Source organism: Dermochelys coriacea, chromosome 1, assembly GCF_009764565.3.
Source record: "Dermochelys coriacea isolate rDerCor1 chromosome 1, rDerCor1.pri.v4, whole genome shotgun sequence".
NCBI lineage: Eukaryota > Metazoa > Chordata > Testudines > Dermochelyidae > Dermochelys > Dermochelys coriacea.
In genome coordinates this window covers 221,598,945-221,615,398 of record NC_050068.2, presented here as the reverse complement: position 1 = coordinate 221,615,398, position 16,454 = coordinate 221,598,945, and the positions used below count along the sequence as shown (strand labels likewise).

The window sequence follows — 16,454 nt, the reverse complement described above, 5'->3', positions numbered from 1 at the left end:
ACCATAGCTGATACTATTAGGGTCCCTGGGATGGAGCCCAGAGTAGAGGGTGGGACCGGGCTCCCCCCACACCTTTGCCCCCTGATTAATCACTGAGACTGGGAGACAACGGAGACTGTGCAAGGAAGGATAAGTTCTCCTCACCTCCCTTGCTGGCTTATGATGAAAATGGCTCAGTAGACTGTGACCCTTGTCTCTAGAGAAAGAAGGGTTACGTGGAGGGTCACAGTGAGCCTCTGAGGCTAGCAAAATCCACCAGGAAATGCGGGACCCATGGAGGCAAGGACAGAGCTTTGTCACAACTGGTGTCAGAAGTGGGATTTCATTCACAGTGTGGTGGAAGAAAGAGGTAAAAAAAAGTGCACTGGGGTTTTAGATTTTTTTTGTTTTGGTTTTTGTTTGTTTGCTTTATACCGCAATGGAGGAGGTGGTAAGAGCTCTGATACAAGCCATGGCAGCCCAGCAGGAGGCCACCCAAGTTCAGGCAATGGCACAACAGGAGTCTATGCGGCTACAGCAGGAAACCAATCAATTATTGATGAGCCAGGTGACCCAAGATCGTGCCCTCTTGAGAGAGGTGGTGGACCAACTGAAGATCCTCACCACCTAAGCCCAGGGGTCCGACGGGACGCGAATCCTGAAGGCCACTGGTTGTCTGCCAAAGATAACGTCAGGAGATGATGTAGAGGCATATCTCCTCTCATTCGAAAGGACTGCTTAGCGTGAGGCATGGCCCCAGGAGCAGTGGGCCAGCATTCTCGCCCCTTTTTTGTGTGGAGAGGCCCAGAAGGCCTACTTTGACTTGCCTGCCACGGATGCCACTGACTATACCCATCTGAAGGCAGAGATCCTAACACGATCAGGGGTAACAGCAGCAGTAAGAGCCCAGAGGTTCTATGAGTGGAAATACCAGGAGAACAAACCCCCAAGGTCCCAGCTATTCGACCTCATACGCCTTGCACAGAAATGGTTACAGCCCAAGGTGTGCAGGTCGGAGGAGATTTTGGAGACCCTGGTCATAGACCATTACATGCAGGGACTGCCGCCAGATCTCCGCAAATGGGTAGGCCAGAAAGATCCATCCACGTACGACGACATTATCACTCTGGTAGAAAGATGGATGACAGGGAACTGACTCGACTACCCAAGGAAGGCCCCTTTCGAAGCAAGCACCTGACCCCAACCCTGGAAGGTTGGGCAGCTAAACCCCCGGGGAGTCCTAGGTGGAAGAAGGGGGGGCAAAAACCAGCGGGGACCCCAGAAGGAAGGGATTGGCCTGAGTGGGGGGAACCCTGGATCTAAACCTCTAACCCCCGGGATAGGGGATTGATTAGAAGCAATTATAGATGTTATGCATGTGGGGAGTGGGGACACATAGCAGCACAGTGTCTCAGCACCGAGGAGCCTATGCAATGTAACTTGGGAGATTGGGAGGTCCCATGCTCCCTTATCCACCTCACGGGGGTCGCATTAGCCTCGCATAATTACACCAGGCCAGTGAAGATAAATGGAGCAGAGACTACAGCGCTTGTGGACTCTGGGAGTGCTATCACCCTCATATCGGGTAAGCTAGTAAAAAATAGTCAGCTGCTACAACCCAAACACGTAGCAGTGACGTGTGTGCATGGGGCCGTGAGCCATTACCCCACCATCCCAGTGGAGATAGAGGTTCAGGGAAACCCCATTGAGGTGACTGTGGGCGTAGTTCCTAAACTCCCATATCCTGTAGTCATTGGGAGGGACTATCCAGGATTTGATAATTTACTCCCCCCCGGAGAAGCTGGAGGGAGGTGGGGACCCTGAGGACAGCGACTCGTCACCAGGGGAATGTCAACCCCCAATGTTCACTGAGATTTTTCAGGATCTGTTCTCAGCCCCTCAAAAGACCCGGAAGACAAAAAAAAGAGAGGAAGGCCGTGAAGGCCTTGGGAACTCTGATCCTGACCCAGGGCCAGAAGACCTCTAGTAGGCAGATGGATGTGAGCAGCCAACAGAGAAACTTCCACCACAGAGTCTCAGAGGGTGAGCCAGAAGCTGCCCCCAGCCATGACGACGGCGAGCCATTGGAAGAAGCAGAAGCTGGCCCCTGGGAGCTTGGGCAGGTTAGTCCCGGGAGAGAGACTTTTGGGCGGGACCAGGCGGAGGACCCCAGATATGCTAACGCCAAGAAAGAGGTGGCCGAGATCGATGGGATACCCATGGATGGGAAGGTCCGGGGTCCCGGACCTTACTTTATAGTGAAGAAAGATCTCCTGTACCGCGTGCTGCAAATGCAGGAGCAAGAGATACAACAACTTCTGGTGCCACGAAAACATCAAAAAGCCATATTGAGTCTTGCCCACAGTCACCTGTTTGGAGGACACCTAGGAGTAGAGTAAACGCAGGCACGGATCCTGCGGAGGTTCTTCTGGCCAGGAGTACATGAAGATGTCCGGCGATACTGCACCTCTTGTCCGGAGTGTCAGTTACATAGCCCTCGCCCGCACTTGCGGGCTCCTTTGATGCCTCTTCCAATAATAGAGGTTCCTTTTGAACGGATAGCCATGGATTTGATAGGACCCCTAGAGAAGACAGCTTGGGGCCACCAACATGTGCTTGTTGTACTGGACTATGCAACCCGGTACCCGGAAGCTGTTCCCTTGCACAACACAGCTTCCAAGACAATAGCTAAGGAGCTAGTACAGATCTTTGCCCGGGTTGGGCTACCCAAGGAGATATTGACTGATCAAGGGACACCTTTCGTGTCCAAGTTGATCAAAGATCTCTGTTCATTGCTCCATGTACAAGCCCTACGGACCTCTGTATACCACCTGCAAACAGATGGCCTTGTGGAAAAGTTCAATAGGACCCTCAAGGCCATGATCAGGAAAGTGGTGAGCTGGGATGGGAAAGATTGGGATACCCTATTGCCTTACCTCATGTTCACCATCTGGGAGGTTCCGCAAGCCTCCACGGGTTTCTCTCCATTCGAACTACTATATGAACGCCACCCTCGGGGCATATTGGATAGAGCCAGAGAAGTCTGGGAAGAGGAGCCAATCCCGGAAAGAACATAGTTGAGCATGTACTGCAGATGAGAGATCGGATAGTCCGAGTTACACCCATTGTACGGGAATACTTGGAGAGGGCACAGGACACCCAACAAACCCATTATAACCACCAAGCGAAACTTTGATGGTTCCAACCAGGGGATCGGGTGATGGTACCGGTGCTCACAGCAGAAAGTAAACTGTTGGCCCAGTGGCAGGGACCCTACGAAATAATCGAAGTCGTGGGAGAGGTGAACTATAAGGTGCGGCAGCCAGGCCATCGGAAATCAGAGCAAATTTACCACATCAATCTTCTAAAACCTTGGCACGATCGAGAGGCATGCTTAGTCATGCAGGAGATACTTCCCCAGGAGGATACTTGTATGAGCAAGTGAGGATATCATCCGTCTTGACGCCGATCCAAAAGATCGAGGCATCCGACATGATTAATTGCAACAGAGATGTGTTCTCTACAAAACCAGGGCGGATGACTGAGACCTATCACCATATTCGCATGATCCCTGGAGCCAAGGTAACATTGAGACCCTACCGAATCCCAGCAGCCAAAAGAGAGGAAATCAAGGCTGAAGTAAAGAAAATGTTAGAATGAGGGGTTATTTAAGAATCTTACAGACAGTGGTCCAGTCCAATTGTTCTAGTGGCTAAACCTGACGGTACCATGAGATTCTGTAATGACTTTCACCGACTGAATGAAATATCCCAGTTTGATGCATACCCCATACCACGCATCGATGAACTGGTTGACCGACTGGGTAGTGCCCGATTCTTGACTACACTGGATCTGACAAAAGGGTACTGGCAGATTCCTCTGACCAAAGAAGCTAAAGAAAAGACAGCATTCTCCACCCCAGATGGGCTATTCCAGTACACCGCCCTCCCTTTTGGGCTACATGGGGCCCCAGCCACATTCCAGCGCTTCATGGATAAGCTGCTGTTCCCCCATACTAGTTATGCAGCTGCATACCTAGATGTCATCATCCATACGCCAGACTGGGGAACCCACTTGGAGAAAGTTGAGGCAGTACTGCGCACCTTAAAGCGGGCTGGCCTCACTGCTAATCCCGCTAAATGCGCCATAGGGGTAGCAGAGGCTAGGTGCCTGGGATATATTGTGGGAAGGGGCATAGTGAAACCCCAAACGAATAAGGTAGAGGCAATTCAAAACTGGCCCCAGCCGACCCGAAAGAAGTAGGTCTGTGCTTCCTAGGCGTGGTAGGCTACTACTGACAGTTTATTCCCCACTTCGCCACTAGGGCAAGTCCCCTAACAGACCTGGCGAAGGCCCAAGCTCCAGACATGGAAAAGTGGACCAACGCAGCAGAGGGGGCATTTACAGACCTTCGGACAGCCCTCCGTAATGACCCCATACTCATAGCCCCGGACTTTAACAGGGAATTTATTTTACAAACAGAAGCTTCCGAGATGGGGTTGGGAGCAGTTCTGTTGCAAATGGTGGGAGAAGAGGAACACTCGATCCTCTACCTAAGCAGAAAGCTTCTCCCAAGAGAACAGAAATACGCAGTAGTCGAGAGAGAATGCCTTGCTGTCAAATGGGCTATGGAGACACTGCATTATTACCTCTTAGGCCGGCGATTTACTCTTGTGACAGACCATGCACCCCTCCAGTGGATGCAGCGGAACAAGGAAAAGAATGCAAGGGTCACCAGGTGGTTCTTATCCCTCCAACCGTTCCAGTTCCGCATACAGCACAGGGCTGGATGCCACCATGGCAACGCTGATGGTCTGTCACGAGCATACTGCCTGGCGTCCCAAGTTGCCCAACTCTATGGTGTTGAGCAGAGGGTGGGGATATGTGATGGGGCAAGGCCAGATGGCTATAGAAAAGTAGTGGGAGACAGATATATTAGCTCCAGGCTAAACAAATCCCTGGTATCAGGTTAAGTGAAATGGAAGCTGCTCCAGGTCAATTAAGAGACCTGGGGCCAATTAAGAACTTTCCAGAAGGCAGGGAGAAGGCTATGTTGATTGGGACACATGAAGCCAATCAGCGGCTGGCTGAAACTAATTAAAAGCCTCCCAGTTAGTCAGGTGGGTGTGCATGTCAGGAGCTGTGGGAGGAAGTTGTGCTGTTGGAGAGGCTGAGTAGTACACACCATATCAGGCACAAGGAAGGAGACCCTGAGGTAAGGGTGAAGTGGAGCTTGAGGAAGGGAGGGCTGCTGTGGGGGAAGTAGCCCAGGGAATTGTACATGTCATGTTTCTAAAAGGTCAGCTACCATAGCTGATACTATTAGGGTCCCTGGGCTGGAGCCCAGAGTAGAGGGTGGGCCCGGGCTCCCTCCCCCCCACACCTTTGCCCTCTGTTTAATCACTGAGACTGGGAGATAACAGAGACTGACTGACACTAGCACCATGCAATCCCTGGCCTCCGGTGAGCACAAGGACTTCTATTGTAACCACCAGAGGGGGGAAGAGGGTACAAATAGAGGAAGGCTACTTTCATGTCCTCAAAACTCTGTCACAATCTGGATCTTAAGCTTAATATAGTCAAACTGAGGAACTTACATATTCCCAGGGCCATCCAGTCAAGCAATGTTATCACACTTCATGGTTCAGGGTATAACAGAAAGGGAATAAGAAAAAAAAAACAACCCACACTCTCCCACCTCTGAACCATTTAGGAACCAGTCGGTCCTTGAGGAGAGATATTTAACTGGGTGGACCTCTGGTCTAATCCTGTTTCTGACTGGCCCATGACGCTAGTCTCCATTGACTACTTGATAAATTTTCAAACAAGCAACTTTGTGCTTCATCCTATGTTGCCCCTCATGCTTGGGAGGAGCTCTTCATAAACATCCACAGAGCTACCTCCTCCTCCTCCTTCAAACACCTCTTTTACCAAGATGCCTATAATAAAACCTGACAACATTTAGGCTGGTGCTATGCTGAGATGACTGCCTGTCATGCTTACCAATATTATCTCATTGTTTCCTTATGCTCCTACCTGTATCCATCTGTTGTCTCTTGTCTTATGATTACATTGTACATTTTTGGGGGCAATGTCTATTTTGCTCTGTGTTTGTATAGCACCTAGCACAATGGGGTCCTGGTTTATGATGAGGGTTCCCAGGCACTACCACAATACAAATAACGACACAAAGCATCGCTTATACTTGTAAATGTCTGACTTTCATACAAGAATATATCAAGGCTTTTTTTAAAAAAAGAAAATTAACTTATGTGATAAAGCCCTGTCCTTGCCTCCGTGGGTCCCACGTTTCCTGGCGGATTTCGCTAGCCTCAGAGGCTCACTGTGACCCTCCACGTAACCCTTCTTCCTCTAGAAACAAGGGTCACAGTCTACTGAGCCATTTTCATCATAAGCCAGCGAGGGAGGTGAGGAGAACTTATCCTTCCTTGCACAGGATCACAACCCTATCTTCCTCAACCCTGTCAGGGAGAGCTGGTTGGCTGCCGACGGGCGTGTGCTAGTGAGCTCAGAGAGTCATATGTACCTCTGTGATGTCCTTTGTTAGGGTCCAGTCCTGTGAGGATCTTAGGGTGTGATCTGACTGATGACCACTGAAGGCAACGAGAGTCAAGCTTGACTGCAGTGGGTGTTGGATCAGGCCCTTGATGCCACCTGCCAGATATTGTGCACCCTCAGCTCCGTTTATTTTCAGTGAGGGTTCAAGGCACTCAGCCTGTAATAGGAGAAAGGAGCGTATCTCTACCATTTCTTACGTTAGCTAAATAATCTCAGCCTGTCATCACACTGCAGAGCACAATCATCGGTCTACCTTGGACTATTTCAGCCTCTGCGCTGTTGAGCTTAAATCAAGGAGACTAGCACAGGACAAGTACTCATATCGGGCATAGCCGTTTACATTGTTTTTTCTTTTTGAAAACATTTTAAGTCTCAGGGCATTGTGCAGCTCCCTGCTTCTTGGCAGCTGCCTTCCTTCCAGCTGCCAGGACATTGTTGAGCTCTTTTCACTTTCTCTTGGCACAGATGTGAATAGCAACCCTTTGCTTTATGAATTTCAGATTACGTTTATCATTGAACAGTTTTAATAACCTCATAGAAAGAAAGCCTCACAAGCCATGAGCCCACTGACTTTGAAAATCTTGTCTCTGGTCAACTTGGTGCATTTGGTCTGATGATCTCTCCTCTGACACTGCCTGGGCTCAGATACCTTCTTTGCCACTTTATGGGCCTTGTTCAAGCCAACAGCTATAGCAAAGAAGGCTGCCAGCTCAGGTCTTTTAAGGTCAGATTGTGGCCCATCCTGCTTGTCTGCAGAGGACAGAATGGGACAGAAGGTGCCTCTTTAGAATGTTGTGCCAGCTGCCCATATCACCCATGCATGTGAGGGGGAAGGGGCAAGAAGTACATGGAGCACTGAGTCTGACCCCGTCCCATCATGCTTGGCAGAGCATCTGCACTGGTTCCCTGGGGGAAGTATTCTGCACAAGGTATATAGCCAACACAGGGTATGTTCCCTTGGAGAGCAGGGGGAAACTTGAAGCCTTATAGTGATTCCTTGCTTCCTAGTCTGCCCCTGGGGTAATGCAGCTACATATTGGTCAGTATATGAGGTTTGTGGCAAATCCATGACTGGACCCATTATTTATTTATTTATTTTATAAAATACTTTTCTTAGTCACAATTTTAATAAAACTATACACAAATAACAATAAATATAGTCAATACACTCCAAAACAAGATCCCTGCCAAATGCATGATTCATGTACAAAATTCTACTGTAAATGACTAGACCTATCAGTTACAGTAATATTTCTCACTTAAATAGCTTTATTTATTTATTTCTATTCCAATGACCCCCATTGTGCTAGGAGCTGTATAAACACAGAACAAAAAGATGGCCTTGGCCCAAAGAGCTTACAATCTAAGTTGCAGTGTGAATGTTTGTAGATTTTTATAAGGGGATAAATATAATATGCTAACCTGTAATCTCATATAAGCTGTTTAGAGGCTGGATCCTACAAATAATCACGCATGTAAGTAATCCTTATTTATGCAGCTTGTCCTACTGAAGTGAAAGGTATTAACTTGCATAATTAAGTTCCTTTCATTTGAGTATGATCGTAATGATTCAGGGTGAGTTGTACCTTTGAGTTGTACCGCAGTCTCTCCATGGGTCCCTGTTCAAGTGACTAGCCCTGTCCTGCTCTTCTCTCAGGATGGAATCCTGCAATTCTCCTCACTCTTAGACTTGGTCTCCAGGTTAACTCACCCCTATTTACCATCCATATTTCCTCAACAGGTCCAGCTGTGTTTGCCCACTGCTATTGCCTTCCTTTCTGGAGTTGTGATCAATATGAAAATACTGTGATACAGGACAGTTTCTTCAAAACAAAATATTGTTTATTCATTCACAGGAACATGACAATCAGAGAGAAAAGAATTAAAACAACAAAGGTCTTCATGCACAGTAGTCTTACCTAAATTTTAGCGTTTCTCTCAAGACTTAGGCTATCTGTACACTAGCACTTTTGTCAGTCAGGGGTGTGAAAAAAACACATGCCCCCAACCAACATAAGTTTCACCAACAGAAACGCCGGTGTGGACAACAGTATCTTGTCGGGAGACGCTCTCCCCCAACACAGGTCCTGCTGCTTATTGGGGGTGGTTTAATTATGCTGAAGAGAGAATTCTCTCCCGTCGGCATAGAGTGGCTATGCTGGAAACCTTACAGTGGTGCAGTTGCAGTGGTACAGCTGTGCCGCTGTAAGGTCTCCAGTGTAGACATAACCTTAAATAGGCTTGACTTACCCCTGGAACCCTCCCACTTCTGGGGACTGGGTTATAGGTTGCTTCTCTGCAGACCCTCCCTCTCCCCTTCTGTGCATCAGTGGTGCCTTTTTAACAGTTTCCAAAGCCCATATCCTCAAAGGTATTTAAATGCCTAATTCCCAATGGGAATTGACACCTGTATTGTCATTTAAGTATCAGTGATTGGGTCCATATACAGCCATTGACTTTGGTTCCTGCAATCAAAAAAACACCAAAGACTGACTTAACCCTTAGTTTTCCTTTAGGAAGCAACCCAAGGACTACCAAGCCCACAGAAGTACACGTAACATTCATAAAATCAATTCAGATACCTCCCATGTTCTTGACAAAGGGTATGCAAGATCATGTTGATAATCACAAATAATGGACTGTAGGCAGATATAGTACTTGGAATCTGTAAGAGTAAAAAAGTTTTGTTTTTTTTAAAATTAAACAATCTCAAACACAATTTATAAATTAATAAATATCTGCTCTGTGATATCTTAGATGTTATAGTAGTTCCCAATACTGAGAACAGGAACTAGCTGTGGTACTTAATATATGACTGTAGTCATACACTTTCTGTTTTGGATCAATAACATCAAAATGCTTTTCCTGTCTATTAATAATTGGCCCTAATATTTAGATACTGGGTCCAATCATGAACACCAAAACCATCCCACTCCCCCTCAAATTACCTCACATAGATATTTGTTTTTAACTAATTCTATATCTCACTTAAATGTACTTTTCTTTCATTTCTGGTAATTAATTTTTGTTTTCCATTCCTAATTTCCTTAAGTATTTCCTCGTGCTTTGATGTCATTATCACTCAAGCATATTTTCAGTTATTATATTCCCTTCTGATGTATTTTAGCTAGGCTATCCATGTTATATATGTGTTGGTTTCTATTGGTCATATCCTACAACTCTTTTATGATTACAGTTACCCTTCTTAAAGGCTTGATCCTACTGTCATTGAGCTCAAGTGGAGTTTTGCCATTAACTTCCATAGGAGCAGAATAAGCTACTAAATTATCAATGCTCAGTGTGCTCAGAAGTCCAAGGTCCTGAATTTTATATTGTTTAGACTACTGTAAATTAGAAACAATTTAAACAAAATCAATGGAATTGCATCAGGGTAAAACTCGTCTAATGTAAATGAGATCAGAATCAAGCCAAAAGCATGTCTGTGCTAAGGCTTTATAGAGAGCATTTGTTGCCTTTCTTTTGTTAGACCTGATATCCTTATGCTACCTCTTAGTGTTACATTTGCTTTTATTTACCACTACCCTTAGAGCTTGTGTTTAATTAATGTAATGTGCAATATCTTTCCCAGAACCCTCTTTTTTGCACTACTCTTTTCTATCCAACAGTCTCTTATTTTATTTTTTGGCTTGTGAGATATTTCTCAGCACACCGTTTTTTAAAATCTTAATTAAATCTCATCATATTGTCTCTCTCCCTACTCCTCCCCCGATTTCTCAGAGTTCCCTGAAGTTTTTGAAACTCTCAGTATTCTACTATATTTATAATCACTCCTAACAGTGCTTTGGAATGATCAGTAAATTTCATCAGAGCTGGGTATACATCCTGTTGTGTTTGATTAATGAAGAAATTGGGCTGAATACTGATAAGTATTTATCACTACCTACAATTAACTGTTCTCTACCATGCTGTATACTTTTGCATACCCACTGTAAAGGCAGGTTAGGATGTCAGAGATATTTATTGTACCTGAATGGCCAATGATGGGTGTGCCCAAAGTCCTGCTTTCATGTTAAAAATCGTTAGTCTGAAAATACACTCTCTGATGTATCAGCCTATTCACATAGGGCCTGATCCTATGCCCATACTCATTCAAGATACTGGGACTGCTGAGGTAAGTAAACACTATTAGTGCGGGTAAGCATTGCAGAAGTGGGCACTTATTCACACCAGATGCTAGGACCATGAATTAAATCCTGGCCCGATTGAGGTCAATGGCAAAACTCCCATTGACTTCAGCCAGGCAAGGATTTCATCACACATCTCTTATAATTTCTGTCAAGTATCAGAGGGGTAGCCGTGTTAGTCTGGATCTGTAAAAGCGGCAGAGAGTCCTGTGGCACCTTATAGACTAACAGACATATTGGAGCATAAGCTTTTGTGGGTGAATACCCACTTCGACAGATGCATGTAGTGGAAATTTCCAGAGGCAGGTATAAATATGCAAGCAAGAATCAGGCTAGGGATAACGAGGTTAGTTCAGTCAGGGAGGATGAGGCCCTCTTCTAGCAGTTGAGGTATGAAAACCAAGGGAGGAGACACTGCTTTTGTAGCTGGCTAGCCAATCACAGTCTTTATTTAATCCTGAGCTGATGGTGGACGTTCATTCACCTGCACGTCCACCAATGTAATATACACCATCATGTGCCAGCAATGCCTCTCTGCTATGTACATCAGTCCTACGTAAAAGGATAAATGGACACAGATCAGATATTATACAAAAACCTGTAGAAGAACACTTCAATCTCCCTGGACACACAGTAGCAGATTTAAATGTAGCCATCCTGCAGCAAAAAAACTTCAGGACCAGACTTCAGAGACAAACTGCTGAGCTTCAGTTCATTTTCAAATTTGACACCATCAGCTCAAGATTAAGCAAAAGACTGTGAATGGCTAGCCAACTACAAAAGCAGTGTCTCCTCCCTTGGTTTTCATACCTCAACTGCTAGAAGAGGGCCTCATCCTCCCTGATTGAACTAACCTCATTGTCCCTTGCCTGATTCTTGCTTGCATATTTATACCTGCCTCTGGAAATTTCCACTATATGCATCCGACGAAGTGGGTATTCATCCACGAAAGCTTATGCTCCAATATGTCTGTTAGTCTATAAGGTGCCATAGGACTCTTTGCTGCTTTTATAATGTCTGAATATCAGTTGCAGGGATTTTTGAAACACATCCGTAAATGATACTGAAGATGGCACCCTTAAAATATATTTTCTTTCTTTTCTTTTTCAGGAAGTATTTTGGAGAAAAAATAGGACTGTATTTTGCGTGGTTGGGTTTATATACAGAATTCCTTATCCCATCTTCAGTAGTTGGGATAATAGTTTTTCTTTACGGATGTATAACCATGGAAAATGACATTCCTAGGTAAGCTTGTCTGTGAACAGTATTTTGTTACTCAATAATTATAACATTATGTTATTGAACTTAATTCTCAGTAACTGCAATGACTTTTAATATGTTTGAGGAACATTTGTGTAGTATTAACAAACAAATCTGTATAATATAGCCGCATTTATTTCACTAGGATCCTACACACATGAAATAATCTTATTCAGACCAAATAAATTCATTTGTGTGTTTACAAGAATGCAATAAACTTACTGAGCATATTTATTTCAATAGCTTCACCACTGAATAGCCAAATAAACACATGGTCATATTCCACGGTAATTCATTCTAATGTCACATTACACAATAGTTTTGCATTTGCATATGTGTAATACAGTATTTGAATGCAATGTAACAGAATGTTTATTTGGATCTTCAAAGGTGCAGTCATTGAAATAAGGACACTCAGTAAGTTTATTGCATTCTTCTAAAACATGTGAGTAAATTTATTGATCTGAATAAGTTAATTTCAGTGTTCTTACTTGTATGTAGGATCACAGTGAAATAACTGCAGCTGTGTTAGTACAGATTTTCAGATATAACAAGTGTACATCTAGAGTTCTGCAACTTGGTATATCGCAAACAATGATGCCTTTGGAATAAGTGGTGCTGTTCAAATATAATATAAAGTCTGTTTACATAAATGGTTTTAAAATTTAAAATGAGAGCTGGTCAAAATGTTTAAAATGAAAAGTTTTTTCTATTAAAAATGTATTTAACCCCCCACAAAAAAATGGCAAAAATGTTTTGACATTGTCAAAAAATTCTGTTTTCCATTACATATTGTGTTTTTTTTCTTGCAGATATTAAAAAGAACAAAATAGAAAGGAGTCTCAAAACCCTTATGTAACAATCATTTTTTTCATACACTGAAGGTTTTCAATAAGTGAAAAAAAATAACATTTCCAATAAAAAAAAGAATAGTGGAAAAAATTGGGAATTTTCAAATAAATAAAAATGAGTCAATTTCAATCCCTCCGAAGCAAAAAACCCCAACTTCTTAATTAGAAAATGTTTCCTAGAGCTAGTTTTTCATTTTTTTGACTAGCCCTATTTAAACATATAGCAGAGTTGTCAAATATAAACATTAATATAATGACAGTTCGATCAGATTGTGTGTGTTTATAAATATAAGCAAAGTCCTGCTTCCCTTATTTCCAAGATTAGGTTGTAGTGCAAAGCTCATTGAAGTGAATGGAAGGGAAGTATTTCCATTGTCTTCAAAGGGTTTCATATCACTTTCTTAATCCTGTGTAAATCAAGCTATTTGCATGGATAGTTTGATCAAAATTTAGCCTTTTCTACATTTGGAGTCTGCAGTATTTCCCAAATTCCTGGTTCCCCAAACTATTGTTTGTTTGTTTGTTTTTCTGTTGATGTAGCTATGAATAAAGACACGTTTTAATCAATTCTGATACAAATGCTCACTTCTCAGTGAAAAAAAATGTAAAAGTAGGAATCTTTTGGTAATTTGCAATTTTTCAGTTGCTAATAAATAAAGAATGTTTGCTAAAGAAATTGACACTTTTTAAGCATGGGCATTGTAAATTACAATGCTGGATTCTAATATTACCTCTATGTCTGCAGATTTATCGAGGTATTCCCTAAATATACTGAGTTAACCTAATTCTTGGTTTCTACGCATAAAATGAAAACCAAAATTTTTGGAAGGAACAAAACCCTTCATGGTCAGGGCACAAGGCAGCCTCTAAATAATAAGGGTTAGAATGAAACTTTCTCTAGGCGCAGGTTGTTCCATAACTATCACTGCTGGGTTTTTGCAGCTTCCTCTGAAGCATTAAGTGGTCACTATCAGAGATAGGATACTGGATTTGATGGACCTTGGGTCTGATCCAGCATGGTAATTTCTATATTAGCTAAGGTAAATTGGCAAGTTTTAAAATATGATTGCTGTGCAAAAAAACAGATCAAGACAATTACAATTATCAATGATTGGTAAATGATGATTGATAACATTTCTGATTTTAGATTTTTTGACCTGATTTGAATTAACTTTTAATCAAGATCAGCTGTGCCCTTCTCAAGCAAATCTTATGCTAACATTAAACCTGCAGAGGGACTTATGGCAAATATATATCTGCCCCACTCTCTACTGCCTTTTCAAATACAAAACAAGAGAGAGTTATTTTAACTATGTCATGACTGGAAATAGCTGTACATAATTAAAATGAATTAATTTCCAGAGGGATGGTCTTGAGCGTTAAAAGGAATAAATCATTTTCCATCACTGACTTCTATGAAGATAGAAAATCACATCAGATGTTTGTCAAAAAGCAAACAATCACAAACCAGAATAGTGTAAAGTTAACATATACCTAATGGTGGTATATTACCAGTGAAGTGGTCTGGTAAATTCTTCTGTGAGGCCATGATCCTGCAATTTGATCAATGCAAGAGCCACCTGAGCATGTGACCAATGATGTGAATGGGACTCCATGTGAGCATCAAGATCTTGCATACAGATTTGCTTGCAGGACTGGGGTGCTTACACAGTAAAATCAGTAGGTTTTGGCTTAGCCTATAGGAAAATAGTGGTGGTTAGTTAAAGACCATAGATAATTGAATAAATATATAGTACATAACGATGCATATTTTAAAAACAACTTTTTAAATAGAAATTTTAAAAACTTTAGAAAATGTTCACATTAGTTTGTTAAAATGACAATCAGTGTTGCAGTATTTTTGTAACTCTGGTTCTGGTGTCTCTTGGTGAGAATGGACGTTTGCTTTTACTACATCCGATGATGTAATCTGAGGCACAGGACATACAGTTTAGCATTTACATGCATGAACTAGGAGGGAGAGCTTTAAAATTGTTTGTTTAAAGTACATTTAATCATATTTTGGAAATTTAGATTAGCATTTTTTCCCCTGAAAAAATAAACAATTGAGTCAAATTGTGACAGGAGAGCATCACATGCACATTTGGGTCTGGAGAGATGAGGCGAATTGGCCAACATTTTCAAAACTGACTAACTAGTGTGTTTGGGTGCTGTAATTTTTGGATACCCAATTTGTGACACCTTCAAGGGGCCTGATTTTTTGCAAGTGCTGAGCACCCACCTTCGGGAGGTACCAAAATAACTAGTAATTTTAGAAAATCTTGGCCAAAATTTTGTAGCAGAAGATGCTACAGAGTAGCATTAAAAGCTTACCTTGGGAAAATACCCAGTGTTTATCCAGGTGTTCCGCAAGTGAAAATGAAGCACAGGAGAAAGCAGGATGTTTTGTCCAGAAGTGAATGAGTGTTTGTTCCTTGGCCAGATCATCAGCTGGTGTAAGTCCCTTGACTTCAATGGAGGTAAGCCAATTTACATCAGCAGAGTATCTGGCCCAACATAGCCTGCAAAATGTTTTTCACACAGCAGCCAGGTGATCAGTTCCATCTGTGAAATGGAATAACTAACATGTATGGGTACATTTAATAGTGGAGCCACATTTCCTCTTATTTGCACACGGCCAAATATTCTGCATAATTTTGGCCAGGATTCATGCACAGCTTAATGTGACATTTAGCACATGTTCTTCTTTGAGATGTTAATCCATGTTAGAGACATGTGTTTTGTGAAAGGGAAGCCAGAATTTGGCCCATGGAGTTTACCTCACTGCAAATTTAATCCTTTTTTTCTCGTGCATTCAAAAGCTGATCTGTATTTCCTGTGTCTCAAATTGGATCATTAGACTCAGGATGTCAGTGTTCGCTTTGATTTCTTTTAATTATATTTAATACATATTTTTAGTGAGAAATTCTTCTCCAATAAAATCTAGCAATCAGATTGGTTTATTATTTTGCATTGGTTTTCCTTCAGCACAGTACCTGCATGTGCTTAAGCCTCCAAGCACATGCACTATGTCACAGCATGCAGTAGCTGTGAATGGCTGAATGCACTAGAGTCCAAAACACAAATGCTCCTTCTTTTCATTAGAAATCCATTGTGACATCTTTGCATTTGTTGTTTATAGTAAAGAGATGTGTGACCAACATAAAGCGTTCACCATGTGCCCTCTTTGTGACAAGTCTTGTGACTATTGGAACCTCAGCACTGCATGTGCTACAGCACGCGCTAGCCACTTATTTGACAACCCTGCAACAGTCTTCTTCTCCATTTTCATGGCTCTCTGGGGTGAGTATGGTTTTGAATGTTAGCAATGTTATTAGATCTTTGGACTCATAACAGAAAGGAAAGCTGTGATGGTACAGTAGTCGAGCACTAATATTTTATTATGCTTAGGGCATTAGGGGATTAAATGTACTGCATATGCCTTATGGAGGTAGCAAGCCCCCAAAGGCTAGTATGTACTGGCTTTCGCTGAGGACTGGATTCCCTCCCCTTCCTGGCCACCTACTAGGATTGCGGTCAGAGGAATCCAAGCTTCTGTGCTCTGAATTCCCAGTGGTGTTTTAAGCTCTAGGAGCCTGAACAAAGTCCAGTCATTACCCCAATCTTGGAGGCCCTAGGC

At 43.0% G+C, this 16,454-nt stretch overlaps 1 protein-coding gene and 1 pseudogene across 2 annotated transcripts in view; one reads left to right on the top strand and one right to left on the bottom strand.

Moving 5' to 3' along the window:
- The window catches only part of ANO2 (anoctamin 2), a 286,956-nt gene that overhangs the window by 108,808 nt on the left and 161,694 nt on the right, over positions 1 to 16,454 (top strand). For both annotated transcript variants that reach the window (XM_038401414.2, XM_043514786.1), the window contains exons 11-12: positions 11,814 to 11,948; positions 15,957 to 16,117. In XM_038401414.2, coding sequence (XP_038257342.1) covers positions 11,814 to 11,948; positions 15,957 to 16,117 — 296 coding nt within the window. The remainder of the gene's footprint in view (positions 1 to 11,813; positions 11,949 to 15,956; positions 16,118 to 16,454) is intronic.
- Positions 6,924 to 8,286, bottom strand: LOC119860946 (annotated as a pseudogene).